This window comes from Glossina fuscipes, unplaced genomic scaffold, assembly GCF_014805625.2.
Source record: "Glossina fuscipes isolate IAEA_lab_2018 unplaced genomic scaffold, Yale_Gfus_2 61, whole genome shotgun sequence".
NCBI classification, from domain to species: Eukaryota; Metazoa; Arthropoda; class Insecta; order Diptera; family Glossinidae; genus Glossina; species Glossina fuscipes.
This window is the reverse complement of record NW_023998433.1, coordinates 5,453,514-5,468,865: the sequence shown is the minus strand read 5'-3', so window position 1 is coordinate 5,468,865 and position 15,352 is coordinate 5,453,514. Positions and strand designations below refer to the sequence as shown.

At 31.0% G+C, this 15,352-nt stretch overlaps 3 protein-coding genes across 4 annotated transcripts in view; 1 reads left to right on the top strand and 2 right to left on the bottom strand.

The window, feature by feature from the left end:
• Nucleotides 1-7,063: 7,063 nt before the first annotated feature.
• LOC119637985 (IQ and AAA domain-containing protein 1-like) lies at nucleotides 7,064-10,711 on the bottom strand. The gene is made up of 8 exons (XM_038034483.1): nucleotides 9,933-10,711; nucleotides 9,532-9,862; nucleotides 9,178-9,467; nucleotides 8,963-9,119; nucleotides 8,578-8,847; nucleotides 8,336-8,493; nucleotides 7,664-8,247; nucleotides 7,064-7,193 (listed from the first exon to the last, which is right to left on the bottom strand). The coding sequence occupies exons 1-8, from the start codon at nucleotides 10,663-10,665 to the stop codon at nucleotides 7,089-7,091; spliced, it is 2,628 nt and encodes an 875-aa protein (XP_037890411.1). The 5' UTR covers nucleotides 10,666-10,711; the 3' UTR covers nucleotides 7,064-7,088.
• A 285-nt stretch (nucleotides 10,712-10,996) lies between these two features.
• On the bottom strand, nucleotides 10,997-12,679 carry LOC119637986. The gene is made up of 5 exons (XM_038034484.1): nucleotides 12,549-12,679; nucleotides 12,326-12,489; nucleotides 12,128-12,261; nucleotides 11,241-11,311; nucleotides 10,997-11,173 (listed from the first exon to the last, which is right to left on the bottom strand). The coding sequence occupies exons 1-5, from the start codon at nucleotides 12,627-12,629 to the stop codon at nucleotides 11,081-11,083; spliced, it is 543 nt and encodes a 180-aa protein (XP_037890412.1). The 5' UTR covers nucleotides 12,630-12,679; the 3' UTR covers nucleotides 10,997-11,080.
• A 1,096-nt stretch (nucleotides 12,680-13,775) lies between these two features.
• The window catches only part of LOC119637950 (GDP-Man:Man(3)GlcNAc(2)-PP-Dol alpha-1,2-mannosyltransferase), a 4,131-nt gene continuing 2,554 nt past the window's right edge, over nucleotides 13,776-15,352 (top strand). The window contains exons 1-3 of one of the 2 annotated variants that reach the window (XM_038034426.1): nucleotides 13,776-13,867; nucleotides 13,948-14,097; nucleotides 14,156-14,360. In XM_038034426.1, coding sequence (XP_037890354.1) covers nucleotides 14,084-14,097; nucleotides 14,156-14,360 — 219 coding nt within the window. In that variant the 5' untranslated portion in view covers nucleotides 13,776-13,867; nucleotides 13,948-14,083. Of the gene's footprint in view, nucleotides 13,868-13,898; nucleotides 14,098-14,155; nucleotides 14,361-15,352 lie in introns of those variants that run through there. The other variant, XM_038034425.1, reaches the window with a different exon arrangement.

Below are 15,352 nucleotides of genomic sequence, written 5' to 3'. Positions count from 1 at the left end.
GGAAAGTTAACCTAACATACCTTTGCACATCAACTTGTGCAGGGCATAAAAAGGGGTAAACATCAAAAATGTAATTTCTTTTCCTTATTCCCGTATTGTAACTAAATTTTGCGCATGCCATACGCTTCGATGGAAGCTTTATTAAAATTTTCGTATAAATTTCCGTATTTGCAACAACGCGTAGTTTTATATGTTTCACAAGCGTATTTATGGGGTGCAGGAAAGCAATTAAGGATACACTTTACCGTTGGTAGCTTGCTAACTATTGGGCTTATAATAAGTCAAAAATTTCAGAATAATGGAAATGATTATATAAATTCCGATTAATTTTATTTAGAAAGGTTTCATATTTTTCACTATATTCGACGGATGTTGTGGAAAATTGCGGTAAAATATTTTGATGGGATTTTTGTATAACGTATATACATACATACCGTGATTTTTCAGGATTTTCGAATTTTAAACGAATTAAACAGTTCGTCAACGTTAAGATAAGCCGTGGCCACAGCTTTTCCTTCTTTTCCTTCGGGAAATGTTTTTTTTTTTTAGTTTGCATGTGTCCTTTATATATTAAATGTAACTAAGTGCAATTGAAATTTACCTTCCATACTTACTAAACGGCTGCGGGACAAGTCTGATTTATTTGCCACAAGAATTACAGCTTTCTGTGCAATATTTTGATTAGTACATAAAATTTATAAGATCAGTTCGGCTACGTTAAAACGTTAAAACTGTTGCGATCAGCAGCAAAATATATGACACAATAACCGTGGGGATCATAAAATTATGACTAAGCGTAGAAAGAAGGTAAATGGTTGATTTTATCTACATAATAAGTGAATAAAATTTCCTCGCGTTGGAAAATTTTGGGAAAGTTTGTAACGAAACTGAAAATAGTTTCCGAATTCTACGAAGGAAAGGGAAAGGAAAGGCAAAAAATTTAACTTAGTCATTTTTTATATATCGATTGCACACAAGAAGCACACGCGTAGTTACATTTGCCTGCTTCGACGTTATCTGGAGACATTCCTTTCTGCTTCAACATTTCAACATTTTAATACACGCCTAATTTTCTTTCTACACGATAGATGTTTTAGCAAAAACTTTGCGAAAAAAACCGTGTAAACAAGTTATTCGCTAAATGGAAAAATACCAGATTGGTTCCAGACATAAAAAAAATAACAGAAAATTACAATAAACAATATTCAAAAATTCTTATTATGGCTCAAATAAAAATTTATTTTGGGTTTGCACATTATAATCTGTTAAATATATTATGAAAAATAAATTATTTGAAAAACCAAATTAAATTGCATAAACAATTCATGAGATCTTTACTCTGTGCATAATTCGTGCATAAATCTAACTGAATTATGAAAAACATAACGAGTAGTTACAATGCATATTTGTGAATAGTGAGTATGAACAAATACACAGAAACATAAAAGTACAAGTAAGAAAGTCATATTCGACGGGAGGACGAATCTCCCATACTCACCACTATGGTTTTCGCATTCTACTCTTAAAGTTCTTTTATTTGATACCCATATCGCGGATATTATTAAGAAAAAATTAATCGTGTTATCTACCATATCGTTTTAGAATTAACCCATTTTTAGGCAGAAAATCTTCATCCGTAAGTCATGTCGGGAATGCGATCCGGATGAGTGGGTCAGCTCTATTTCAGAGTCCATTTGAATTGCGGTAAGTAAAGGCTCTTCCAGCGAACTAAAAATTGTTTGACTTTGTCCGGAATTATCACCTGCATTGAGCATATTTTCTGAATCAGAAAATTAAAGTATTGATTACATTAATAAGTATGGTCTAACCTAGTATTAAGTCTTCAGGAAAACAAAGATAATACATTAATCTCATTTTCTTTAATTTCATTTTTTACTGTAGTTAACACTTATTACGAATCTTTGAGATGGGCGAGAGCATCGTAGAAAAACATCGTGCAGAAATAGAGTAAAGCAGATTTATACATTTTTTGAACCCCCATAAAATATCCCCTCTAGCTTGGATACTATATTTAATTGCAAGGTAGAGCGAAAATCCATTCAATCGGCATGTATGTCGTATATGGTAAAAATTTCAAGTCAAGAAAATTGAAGATAACAATACTTTGGTGTGCTTAACTCGTTTGCGGGCCAATAAAAATCTATAATATTAAAGTAACCAAGGTTAATATACTAATTAGGCCCGACGGTCAAAAGAAGGCGTATCTGCATTTGGCATATGACTATGACACGTTGGATATTGCTGATAAAATCGGCATCATATAGACTCTGCGTTTCTTTCCTTTTTTTTTTAAATATATGCGAAAAATAAAAAAAATAAAAATTTGTTTTGGACACTAATGTTCCGTTGTAATCCAATACATTAGAAAATACGAAACTTTTATTTTATTTGTTCTGCTTAATCTTTTCAGAATTTATATCAGTGGATGTTATGATCCCGGTGAAAGTTATTTTAGGTAAGCCGATTTTTTTCGTTTAACTATTAGTTTTCAAGCATATCAGGCATTAAAAGCTTCACTTTTTATTAGGCTTTGAGGGAATTTGCAAGTTAATAGGTAAATAAGCAAAATATATGTAAAATAAAAACAACGAAAGTTACAAGTTGTTTTTGAGAACTTCTTTTTAAACCGTATTATTTAAAATTTTTCTTTACATTACACGTTTTGAAGTTTTGATTTATAAAATATATATAAATATATTTTCACTTGTATATTATGCCATTTTGCATTTGTATATTACGTTGTTTCACTAACTAATCAAAATACTTATTTATTTTTATGTAAATTGTCCTAATTTTATTTTTTATATGTTGCTTGTTTACTTATTATTTTTATTTTTCAAACGTTTTTTATGGTAAGCTACACAGTCGAGGCTTTTTATATGTACATTATTCCGCTACTGCTTTGCCTTTTAACAGTTTTATATATATTAATAAGGCTATTTTAAATTTATATATAAAGCTCTTATATATAAGTAAAACTATTTATTTAAATATAAATTATATAAATAAATATAAAGCAACAGAAAAAGCCAGTTTCCCAATGACAAATCAAAGCGGTTGAAAAAGTGTTTGTTGCTAAAAGCTCCAACTAGACGGATGCTTTTGTTATATTTTTGGTTATACGTTGCGTTTTGAGATATTGCATGGTGTACTTGTTTCAACAGCATCTTTCTTGGTTTGTAATAAATTTCTATTTCTATTGGGTGTCTCACAGAGTTCACCCTTCTTTCTAAAATTCTTTTTTGGGTTTAATGACAACAAGCGATTTTTACAAAACATCATTGGAACATTTAAAGTCGATTTGCCGCCGTATTTTTCTGGGGTATCTCCTTCTTCTTTCCTGCTTGTTAAAGATGTCTTAAAAGTTTTTTTTCAGACAACATGCTTTGCTTTTTGGAAATAACTTTATTTTTTATACAAAGCAAGTTATTCTCAATATCACCATCGCCTTCACTTTGGTGAAATTCGTTTAGCAGGCCTTCCACGCGTTTTTCCCTTTCTCAGATATGAGCACATTCTTGCCATTAGCCGTTTGGAAACCTATGGGTTTGTCGGCTTGTGCACTGGTCTTTGCCATTTTTTTAAATTTGAATTCCATTCGAAAGTCTGAATCTTTCTTGCCAGTTTCATAGTCTTCTTCGAACATTAGTCTTTTTCTGGTTGCGGTTGTTCTAAACTTGGATTCCATACTTTTATTCGATATCCGAGCTTTTATATCTTTTAATTCAGTTTCATAATCCGTTTCCTGCAAATCGTGTTGAAATTCTCTTAGAATATTTTGTATGGATATTTTGCTTCTTCTGGAGATTTTTTTACCATTCGCTGTTTGAAAATCTGCAGAAATAAAAAAAAAAATTATAACAATAAGCATCGAAAAAGGGTGAGGAATCCATACCTTGGGTTATCTGCTTATTTGCCTGAAACTTAGACATATTGGGAAAGTTTTATTAGTATTACTATTAGTATTATTATTATTATTGATCTTCTCGTTTTGATCTAAGTTTTCTTGTGTGCTAATGGAGGCAAATAAGTCATCGTCATCTTCATCCCAATCATCATTTTTACTTATACCAGTTTTACACTGATTGAAAAATTTTGAATTAATTAAATATTGTCTCTTCAAAAATTTTAAAAACAACTTACTTCTTTGACTTACGTGTACGTGTCGTTTTTCTCGATATCGCCGTAACAACGATCTGAAGTTTTTCCAAAGAAGACTGTACGAAGTTAGAGTTGTTATAAAAAAACGATAAAGAGATTTAATTTCACAAATTAAAAGAAACTTACCAAATCTAACAACGCCCATCGATGCGCATGGGTAATAATCAGATGAGAGGGAATACAAAAATTGTTTTATTGATCTTTTTCGTTTCTGTAATTTTTGTTTTTTTTCTATTTCTAAAATCTTTATTTGCGATAATAATCCGCACATACTTCTTTCACTTTTTATCGCTTAAATTTTTTTTTGAAAAAATGTTTCCAATCAAAAAATTCTTTTTCCTCTGACAAAAAAAAACTTTTTTCTTGTTTTTATTTATTCAATTTTTTTTTTTATATATGCCTATTACAACTAATTAGACTAATGTTGTCCGGACTGTTCAAGTGCACAAAACTTTGCTTTCCATTTTTCATACTCATAGGTAGGCATCGGAATTCTAAAACTATCAATTGACTAATAAAAGTTATTGATTAAATTGAACGGTGTCCTTTTATATATTGTCTGCACTATTGGCACACTCGTCCGTCAAAAACTGACATAAAACTCTAAAAATTATCTTTAAAGGATCTTTGTATCTTATAGGCATTGTGTGTTTATACACATTTATAGGGAATGTTTTCGAGTTTTAAAGGGAATTTTATGAATGTTCTATGAAGAATGTACGTGGAGATTTGTTTGATGAAATCTTCTATGTTCAAAAGTAACGATAGGCAAAAAAATTTATTTGTGTTAAGTTTAAAATAAATCGTTTGCTTTAAAGGGAACCTTCAGAGGTTGATGACAGCTCTGAAGTGTTCCTTTTAAAACACAACTGTTCACAGTGTTTAATAAATAAATGAAAAAATAAAAAAATATAAAGACATGGCAGACAAGGCAATAACATTAGTGTATTAGTGTACAAAATATTACTATTAATTTAGAATTTTACTTCCTATTGTACAAAAATGTTAATTTTTTATATAAATAATTTGAAATTGAAAAAAATTTAATAAGTCGTTTCATTTTTATATTAAAACGAAATATTACATTATATGTATATATATGCGATTTTAAGTGATTTTAACCAATTGTTTTATCATTTATTTATTTTCTTTTCAGGTTATTTATTATTATTATTTTTTCAGGTTCTTTTTATTACTATTATTATTATTATAATTATTATTATAGTTTTATTTCTTTAGTTTATTACTATAGTAATTATATATTTACATTTATTTATATACACATTTATTTCTATACATATTTACTTATTATACATTTATGGCCTTCATACCGAACCCGACTTTCAGCAAACTTTTTAAATATCCGAATTTATGGGGTGTTGACAACAGACGGATAGATTGGGACGTGGAAGCTAGGCAGTTAGCAAAAAAAATTGGACGTCTTGTTACTACAACTTGATGTTCTTCCTCTTTTAACACGTTTTCAAATCCAGATGACTCTCAAACTTCTTCGTGATCTTCCTTTTTGCGATCATTATTATCGCGTATATGTTTAAGTTTAGACATCTGTTAAGCGAGATGACTCTTTCGTATATTGGAATCAACCATAAATATATAATGTAATCTAATCATTAGCTTTAAATTTGCTCTTAGTGTAAATTAAAAGCATTAGGATTGGGAGCACTATTAAATAGAAACTGAAAGCAAAGCCTATTGTTGGTGATCAGGTCGCAACTAATGTGAAATTATCTAATTGTATGCTACTGTAGTGAAAACACTCAAATTTAATATTCTTTAAGTCTTTATTACGAATTTGGTTCTGACCATCACTGAGGTATGGTCAGTATCTTATATAACTAATAATTGTAATGCTAACTTAGCATAATAATACAATTAACTAGTTACGACTAAATTAGGCTAACTTAACTAGGTTACGTGTCGCAATTGAAATGAGAATGTAAACTTAGCAATAGTTAATAAAATTGGAACATAGCGATAATTTGTGTAAAGCGGTAGAGAGCGACAGCCCGATAATGCTACAAGTTTGTACGTACGTAGTACCCAAAAGCACTGTGAAGGTGGATTCACATTTTATATTAAGCTAATTGATTCAAATTGATTTTCTGAAGCAAACTTATGTCTGAAGCTAATTGATTCAAATTGATTGTGGCTTTGTGTTCAATCTACAGCACACCATTTTCATCTGACCACGTTGAGGTGACCGACCATTACACACACCACCACAAGTATAACATTTGTCCATTTTGTGGGGTGAATATGTTGCAATGGATAACCGGGCATATCAAAGTTTTTGCCAAATTTGAAATCTGCAACTTCATTTTTGTAGCCAAAGGAATGGTTGCAACAGACATTACGCAGATGGAGAAATGGACTTACTTATACTTAAATCCATTTGGAATTTGATGCTGATCAAGAATATGTATACTTTGTAGGGTTTTTGAAGCTTCTTTCTGGGCGTTAAGAATGTTTTGACAAAATCATCCGTCGACGATGGGTATAAAAAGAGTGTGTTAAGTTTGCGCGCAAATATGCAACTCCAACAAGGACTCGAGATAGGCCAACCTTTTGTTACACCATAAGATTCGGCATCCTTTCTGATTCACTTTCTAAATCGATTTGAGCTTGTGTGTCCGGTTGTCTGTTTTGTATTCTTAATGCTCGAAAAACAAATTTAAAACAATAATTTTTTAAAAGATTTTGGATTCAGAAAGAAAAAAACAATTTCACTTATTGACCTTTACTTTTATTTATCAAATCTTCATTCATCAGTACTATCAACTGATTAAACATATACGATTTACTTATTACTTTTTCAGATTTGTTTCACAACTGAGTTTGAACATGTTAATACATTAAGAAGTTTCGCATTTATTTATTCAGGAACTTTACTTCTTCTTCTTCTGTTGAGCTTGTTTCTTTAAACGAAAAGCTGTCTTCTGTTTTGCATATTTATTAACTCGATTGAACCATGTCTCATACTTTTCAATTATCTATGAAGCGTAAGCATATGAAATTATAGAGGTATTAACAAGTAGCAATTAATAAAATTCTGCTGTTAATGTCCTGTGAAACTTTTGACAGTTAAATTGCGAACTATATTCCCCCTCATCACACCGCTATTATCCAACAGTACCATAAGTCGTAACATTGTATAAGATTTGTCCGAATTAAGTCTTAACCACACAACGGACATGTTTAACTCGATTGCAACACCAACTCGCGCTAATCCCGACAAAACATTGAAACAGAAAAACAATACTTTCAGTAAAGAAAACTATTGCCAATTCTAGATACTAAAACGTGGAACTAAACCAAAGAAAAATTACATGTCCTTACGGAAATGTTGAGAAGTTTGAAAAATTCTTTTTCTACACGAATTTCACCATTCGTCCATAATGAGAAATTACATTAAAGTACTGTTGAAATATAAAAATAAAAAAGTAATAATGTTGAAAATTACCTTTTCATCGGGAGGAAATAGTGGTTCAGGTCTATCAAAGAAATAATTCATAATTTCAGAAGGTTGCAACGGTTCTCGATGTAAACGCATTCTCCGCTGAACATTCAATGTAGTGTTAATATTGGCGACAACGTCCCCCGTTTGGTAATTACGAAAAACCTTGGTTAGCGCAGTTACCATATAATCTTTAACATCCTCGCCACCAACATTTTGTATCAGATATTCAAGCCATAACAGAAATAATGACCCATACTCGGAACGTGGAATTAACAGCATTCTTTGAAATGCTTTATTAAATTTGCCGCTGGCAACCCATGGTTGGTCAGTCGTTCCCACTATCATAATTCTATCACTTTTCCTAATCGGCTTGAGCAATTTTTTTTGAAAAGGTGCCGCCAAGAGTTGCGGTTTTAAATCTTCTTGTTCCTTAGGTACTTTTCTCCAAAAGACTCGATGAACATCATTAATAAAAATAATAGTTGGTTGAAAAGCTCGCGCAACTTTTATAATTACATGAAGAAAATAATTGATTCTATCGCTATATTTGGCTGTTTTCTCTGGACTCAAATTCATAAGCAGAGCATCTGAATTCAAATCAAATTGCATGTATATATAACTTTATATCTATTAACGCATAAAAAATGAGGGAAATTTCAAATCCCGAAAATTTACCTATTTCAGAAGCAATAATATTAACGAGTAGCTTTTTGCCGTTATTAAATGGTCCAACTATACAAAGCGATTTTGGTTTGTCGACATCCGTCTGTCCCATTCCAAACATACTTTCTTGTATAACAGCTTTAAGATCAGCCTTCGCTGGGCCAATCATACTAGGTTAACAGAATAAAATACAAAAACAATTCAGATAATCATTTTGAAACTGATCTCTTTCTATATATTTCCTTATTACTCACATCAAGCCGTCTTCATCACGTTTATCATCAGCTAAATAATTAAAATCTGCCACAAAAGTATCAAACGTCTTAATCGGATATGACTCAATTATACCATCAGCAGCAAGCTCCTCGTATAACGATTCAATTGTCCGATCGGCTGTCAAGTCTTTACTAATTCGTTTCTTTTTGCGTTTTTTATCCTTCTCTTTAGGCTTCTTACCTTTCGTTGGAACATATTTCTTTTTCCGATCGGCAGCTAAAGCTTTTTGCAGCATTTCGTATTCCAAACTGAAAACGAGAAATAAAACATTATTGTGAATACCCTTACCGAAGCAGCTCTTTCGGCCAAGTAACAAAACTAATAACAATAACAATTACTAATGAGTTTCCATTAGGAACATACATCATATATTCGTCCACCAAAGCTCGTAACTCTTTATGGATAATAGCAAGCTCATTTTCGGTTACCCATTCCTTAATTGCTACTTGATTTTTATTAAGGTATTCATCTATATTTCTCCAATCCACCGAGTACTGTTTCATTAAGGCTTCCATTTCCGCTATTATTATAAAATGGAAAATAACAAAATGAAAAACTAAAAGCATCTGCATACTTACTGATGGCTGGATTGATGGACAAATCATAAGCTATGTCGTAAACCCCCGCGTCCTTCAACTTTTTTCTCTTTTTCGCTTCTTTCATTTTTTCCTTTTTCAGCTTCTCTTTTTCTTTTTGCTTTTGTTGTTTTTCCTTCTCGGCTAGTTTCTTTTTCTCCTCTTTTGATAGATTCGCCCTATCTTTGAACTCTTTAAACTCATCCAGAGTCATCGTTTCGTCTCTTACAAGTAATACAGTGCCGCCTTTCAAAGCGTCTGGATACGGATGGAAATCTTCCAGTTTATCATAACTGTAATTGAAGTCCATTATAGTTACACACAAATATATAAAAAAGAAACATTTCATTTGCTTACAATTCTCGGAACCATGCTCTTATATGATCAGATATATCTTCCATAATCCACGGTGTACGTTCCTGCAACAATCGAGTCCTTTCATTGGTCATTAAAGCGACAAAATCTTCATCCAATTTCTTCTTTCTTATTTCCTTTTGATACATGTCCAATATGGCCTTATTGCGAGCTTTTGGATCCATATGGATTCTGTCTTTTATCATTCCATATAACACCAGTTTGTTTATTTTTTTCTTTTCCACCAAAGTCTTAGCTCTATATGCTCGCCATGCAGATTGAATCACCAACGCAGCAGCTTCTTGCATTCGAGCCATCCTTTGTACTTCTTCGTCTACATGCAATAAAGATCATGTGAAAAGAATGTAGATTTGAAACAGTGACTAAACTTAAGCAATACAAACCGCTAACAGTATTAATCTCAATGGTCTCAGTATCCAACAAGTTACGACATTCTGGTAAAGGTTTCAGAAAATTGGCACTAAAGATTGTTCTCTTAACCGGAATGCTCATTCCTTGATCTTTTTTATGTGTGAATGTATATGGAATCTTGTTTTCTATGCGTATTTTCAAATTTGATTTGTCATATCTTATGGCCGCTCTGTAAACGCGTGCCTGTCTTGCTCTTTCATGGGATTGTATTAATATGAGAGCATTTGATAAAATTTCTTTATCTTTAGCTATCATTCTTTCCATATCATGGGGACTCATAAACAATCGGTTTTCATACATTATGTCTTGCAGATCAGGTGGACGTCGGTATAGAAATTCAGGTGACCGCCATATAAGTAAATCATGCGGAATTAGCTTTCGTTCTATAAGCTCTTTATCAAGATATAAAAATTCACTTAATTCTATTGCTTTCAATTCATTTCGCAACTCTGCCAATCGCTTGGCTGCATCGTCTAATAAACCGCTTATTATTTCACGCTTTTGAACTTGTAACGTACCGGTATACAATCGAGCTAATTTCTCTACCAAATCAGCATACAAAACATACATTTGCATAAATATTTTAAAGGTTATTGGTTTCTCCTCAATCGGATCACGCTGCTTTAAAACATTTTGCCTACGGATGATGTGATCAAGATCTCTTCTCGTTGTTATCCATAACTTATAATTAGTCTGAAACGACATTTTTGCTCGAAACTAAAAATTTACAAATAAATCTTATTGCGAAATATTTTACAATTTTTAAATTTTGTTTTTTTTTTTTTGACAAAATAAAAAACTTATTTAAAATGTATAATCTCAAAATAAAAGCAAATGCATTGCATACCATATCACGATAAACGTATATTTTATGTATATATTAAATTTCATCATACAAAGTTGAAAAAAGGGACGAAACTTTTTTAGAACTTCCTATACATCAAGAGAAATATTATGTAATATCCCACAATAACATATAGTAACGAATAGTAAGCTGTGTGAATTTTTCTTCTTATACTTTAAGGCATAGCATGGAAGGCTGGTAGATCTTCTCTTTTGCCATTGATATTCCGCATTTTTAATGTTATTACAATTATTATTACTTTAAGTTACTTAAAAATTAGAGAATTCGAAAAGGCACAACAATCGCTTCCTTATGATCGATTTTGATGTCTAACAATGCTAAATGCACCTGATGAAGTGATGCGTTCATCTACAGCAATAATAATAATGAAAATAGGATAATAATATGAACATTGCTCGAATCGATCAAATCTTACCTGGATTATATCATCAATTAATACCGGCATAGTGAGACAGATTTCGGGATTTGGAATATCTCTTAAAATTCCTAAAATAAATAATATTACAAATGTATCTAATCAAAAAATACCCGCAGCTTACTGAGTAAGCGATAATTTTTTTTTACTTCTCAAGCTATCAAACTATCACTTAATAAGATGAGAGTTTTCGGCAAGATCGTTTTTATACAGGAATAAAAATGGTAAAAGGCTTTTTCTATATCATGTGATTTAAGTAAAAATTTTCATTGAAGATATAACAAAAATTTAAATTTAACTTTAAACAATGAATTAGTTAATGATAACTAAAGCCTTATAACAGTGTTTAGGAAATTATCAAGAACTTGATCTTTTACATCAAGCACTGACAAAAAAAAAAAAAAATAGGCTTGCACCGTGCGTAAGCAGTAGATCGATTGTAAACGATTTTAGCACCTCTTATGGGTCGGCTTAGCATTTCTTGAGCGATGTTTAACAACGAAATACGTTGTAGGCCAACTTATAAAAGTTTGATAGAAAAATAATGCATCGAGGGAATATAACGAAAATAATAATTTTCAATACATTTGATAATATCACATCGATATATGACATTACAACTTACAGCCATATAACCAAAGTGCATGAAGATGTCATTGAAATCAGCCAAGAAGTAGCTAAGTAGCACGTCTACAAAATTAATAAGCTGAAAATGCTTATATGAGATCAATTTGCGCAAACAAGCTTTCGTAAATAACTATACGGATGGTATAGCGCGGATATCGAATTCAGACATCACTTGAATTTATGATAGCTATATACGCTTAAATACATATATATATATAATCAAATTTGAAAACAATAAACAAGGAGTAATTTGTGTTTACCTGTTGGATTTCTGCTGGGATGTTGTACATTGCTCCATTGCTGCAACAAACGTTGCTTATAAAGTTGAATTCTATCTTGACATTCCTGATGTTCCAAATTATGAGAATCCATTGCTCCGACATCAATCATGTTCCTGAAAATTTAGTGTTATTAAAAGCATCATCTCTCAATAAACCAGAAAATGCGCTTTAAATTACAAGGCTGTATTTTGAACCAAACGGCAGAGAGCGTTTTGATCATCTTTTTTTGGAAGTGAATGTGAATAGTCATTGCTTATGTTATCAGAATTCGTTCTACGTAATGCTGGACTGTGATTAATTGGATCAGCAAGAAGATGTGTTCGTTCACTTGGTTCATAACCCTAGAAAAAGTTACATACAATATATATTAACGTGTTTATTATTATACATTAATGGTTACTTGAGTAGATGGATCTTCAGAGCAATGCAAACAACTACAAAATGTGGTAAAACAATTCCAAATTGGACGTAAATAATCCATATCGTTTAAACAAAGGAGAAATTCGTATAAACAGCTGCACTGTCTACGCCGATAAATTACGCATACAGTTTCAAGCATATCTTATAAACAGAGAGCTGCCAGATTAAGTTATTGTAGTAGTATTGTCATACTACTAGAGTGCAAATTTATCAAATAAGGCCCCTACACACTAATGCATACTTTCGTTTTTCGGATAAATAAGTCCCAAGTAGTAAACAAAGCAAGAAGCTGAATTATCCTATTATTTAATAACAAAATATAAAGAAATTGATATAAAAGTAAACAAGAACATACGGTTTGAGAGGTAAAGCTGAAAAAAATAAAATAAATGTAAACAACAAACATATTAAAAACATAGAATGCAAAAGTAAATTAATTTTTAGACTGATTAATGAAATAAAATATGAAGGAAAATTTCTTTAGAAGAAAGAGCATTGAGGCGAATTTTACTGGTTAAATGTTCTGATTTGGCAACTGTACTGTAAATATCAATTAAATCGCTTTAATTGATGGTTTTTCATACTTTATAGGTTACAAAAAATTGCTGAATGTGTTTAATGTAAACAAGTCTTAACTTAGTATAAAGTAAACATAAATTAGAAAATAATTTTTATGTTGAAAATAAATTATCTTCAGTTCTTTAATGTTTTTCTTCTTTTTGTTTTGATCGCTTACATACTTATGGAACATCATTTGTTAATTTCTACAAAGTCTCGTAGAAAGTTGAAAAACGTTCTATCCCGAAAATAGAAATAATGCGTTATTTTAAGTTCAGCCTCTGTTTTACATTCATAAATACTTCATTGTTCTTCTTGTCAATGCAAATATATTTAGGAAAAAATTCAACTTTTCCCATTTTAATTAGTGTGGTAGTGTAAAATAAATTGTGTCTTTGAGTAATGTAGACACAACAAGTAAATTATATTTTGGCAGTTGGTGCCAGGTGACGAGCATAAGCATTGCACATTCGCGAACAGTTCCTAAAAAAACAGTACTTTTCGTACATTTAATAAATAAACGGTGTACTAATACATACCTCACAAGCTTTGGAGTAAATACTGCTTTTTATGACTTTCCCAATTTTGTTTTTGTTCATAAATGAATAAAGTATAGTTTCCATATAGCCTGCTGTTTTTAAAGAGATTATCAACCTGTTTATTTATTATTTGAGAGTCGAAAGGATCATATCTGTATATAATTTGTATTATCAATTTTTTATATTGCTTGCGGTAACACTGGTTGGTATCACATACATATTTAAATATATATTTAATGTATAATAACAAATTATATGTCAATTATTTATTTTTCCTCAAAGATGAAATCGTTCACTGAAACTATATCGTCTTAACTCAACATCCAAAAAAAAAAGAAGTACATCATTTGCAAATTTTAAAACTGAAAATTGTTTTCTTTAACCATTTCTTTGTTTTGTTAATTATAAATTGTTCGACATGATTTGGCAAATGTAAGTAATTATTGCTTAGCAGATTTAGGCATTGTATTGATGTTTTTCTCTTGTCAAGGTTTTACGTCTTAAATGGGGTGCTTTTGTTGTTTTTCACCTTAATCAGTCTGGTATTATTTGGCCTTCGCAGATGCCTTGAGAACCGTAAAGTGAAATTGGGTGTACGCAATGCGAATATTGTAAATGTGGGCATATTTCATCCATATTGTAATGCCCATGGAGGTGGGGAACGAGTGTTATGGTGTGCTGTCAGAGCATTGCAGGTACAAATAAACTATAATAATACTTCTCTTTGAGTTTTCTAATAACGATCAGAAAATTCCCGTTTTTTTTTTTTGTGGTCAAATGTTAGCAAAATTTGCTATTCACGTATTTTGGAAAACATTAACACTTAAAGTATCTGCGTATATATAAGCGCAAAAATGTAGGCATAAATTTCAAAAAGTATTTACACTTACAAAATATTTGCCTAAATGCAATAAAGTATCTTTGGTCGATGAGATATCATTAATTTAAGGAGAAATTTTATCCTACTGCAAAAAAATAACATCAAATTTGTAATATATGCGAGCAAGCTACTGCTTATCGTTTAAACTTATTTCTTATTAGATTTTCAAATTATATTCGCAAACTCCAACCATATATTCACATAGTTGGTTGCGTTCTAGTCGGCGTTTTTCGTATGATTTGTTGTGTTCTACTTGTCATTTTTAAGATCAAAGTACTCTGTTTTACGCGTTAACATAGTTGGGAGGGTTTGTTGTGTAGGGTTGTGAAAAGTATAAATTAATAAAGGCAAGTTTAAATATAGCTTTTTAAATACGTTTTCTTTTCTTAATGTTTAAAGTAAGTGGTATGTAGGAAAATGAATAGGCGATTGTTTTTATTTGTTTGCAATCGAGTCTGTTCTGGCTTGAGTTAGTAGTCATTAGTCAATAAAATTTAAAAGAGAAAAATTTTGACATTTACAATTTTTGAATAAAAATCTTTTAAATTGCCATTAGAAAATTTTTACCTAAAAGACTTTCAAATTAATTCATATCAATTAATAATAAAAAAAAAACAATTGTAAAATTTGTTAGCAAGGTTACGGATACGTTTTAAACTTGAGAAAGGGCCTGCGGATATCACAAATTCCTGTACGACTGCGTGGATCGGCGCAACAGAACTCAAGAATTGCAAAGATGTGGTGATTTTATCCAGAACATGTCAAAGCCCTAAAGAATAACGAAAAACCCTAAAGCCTTCTGTATCT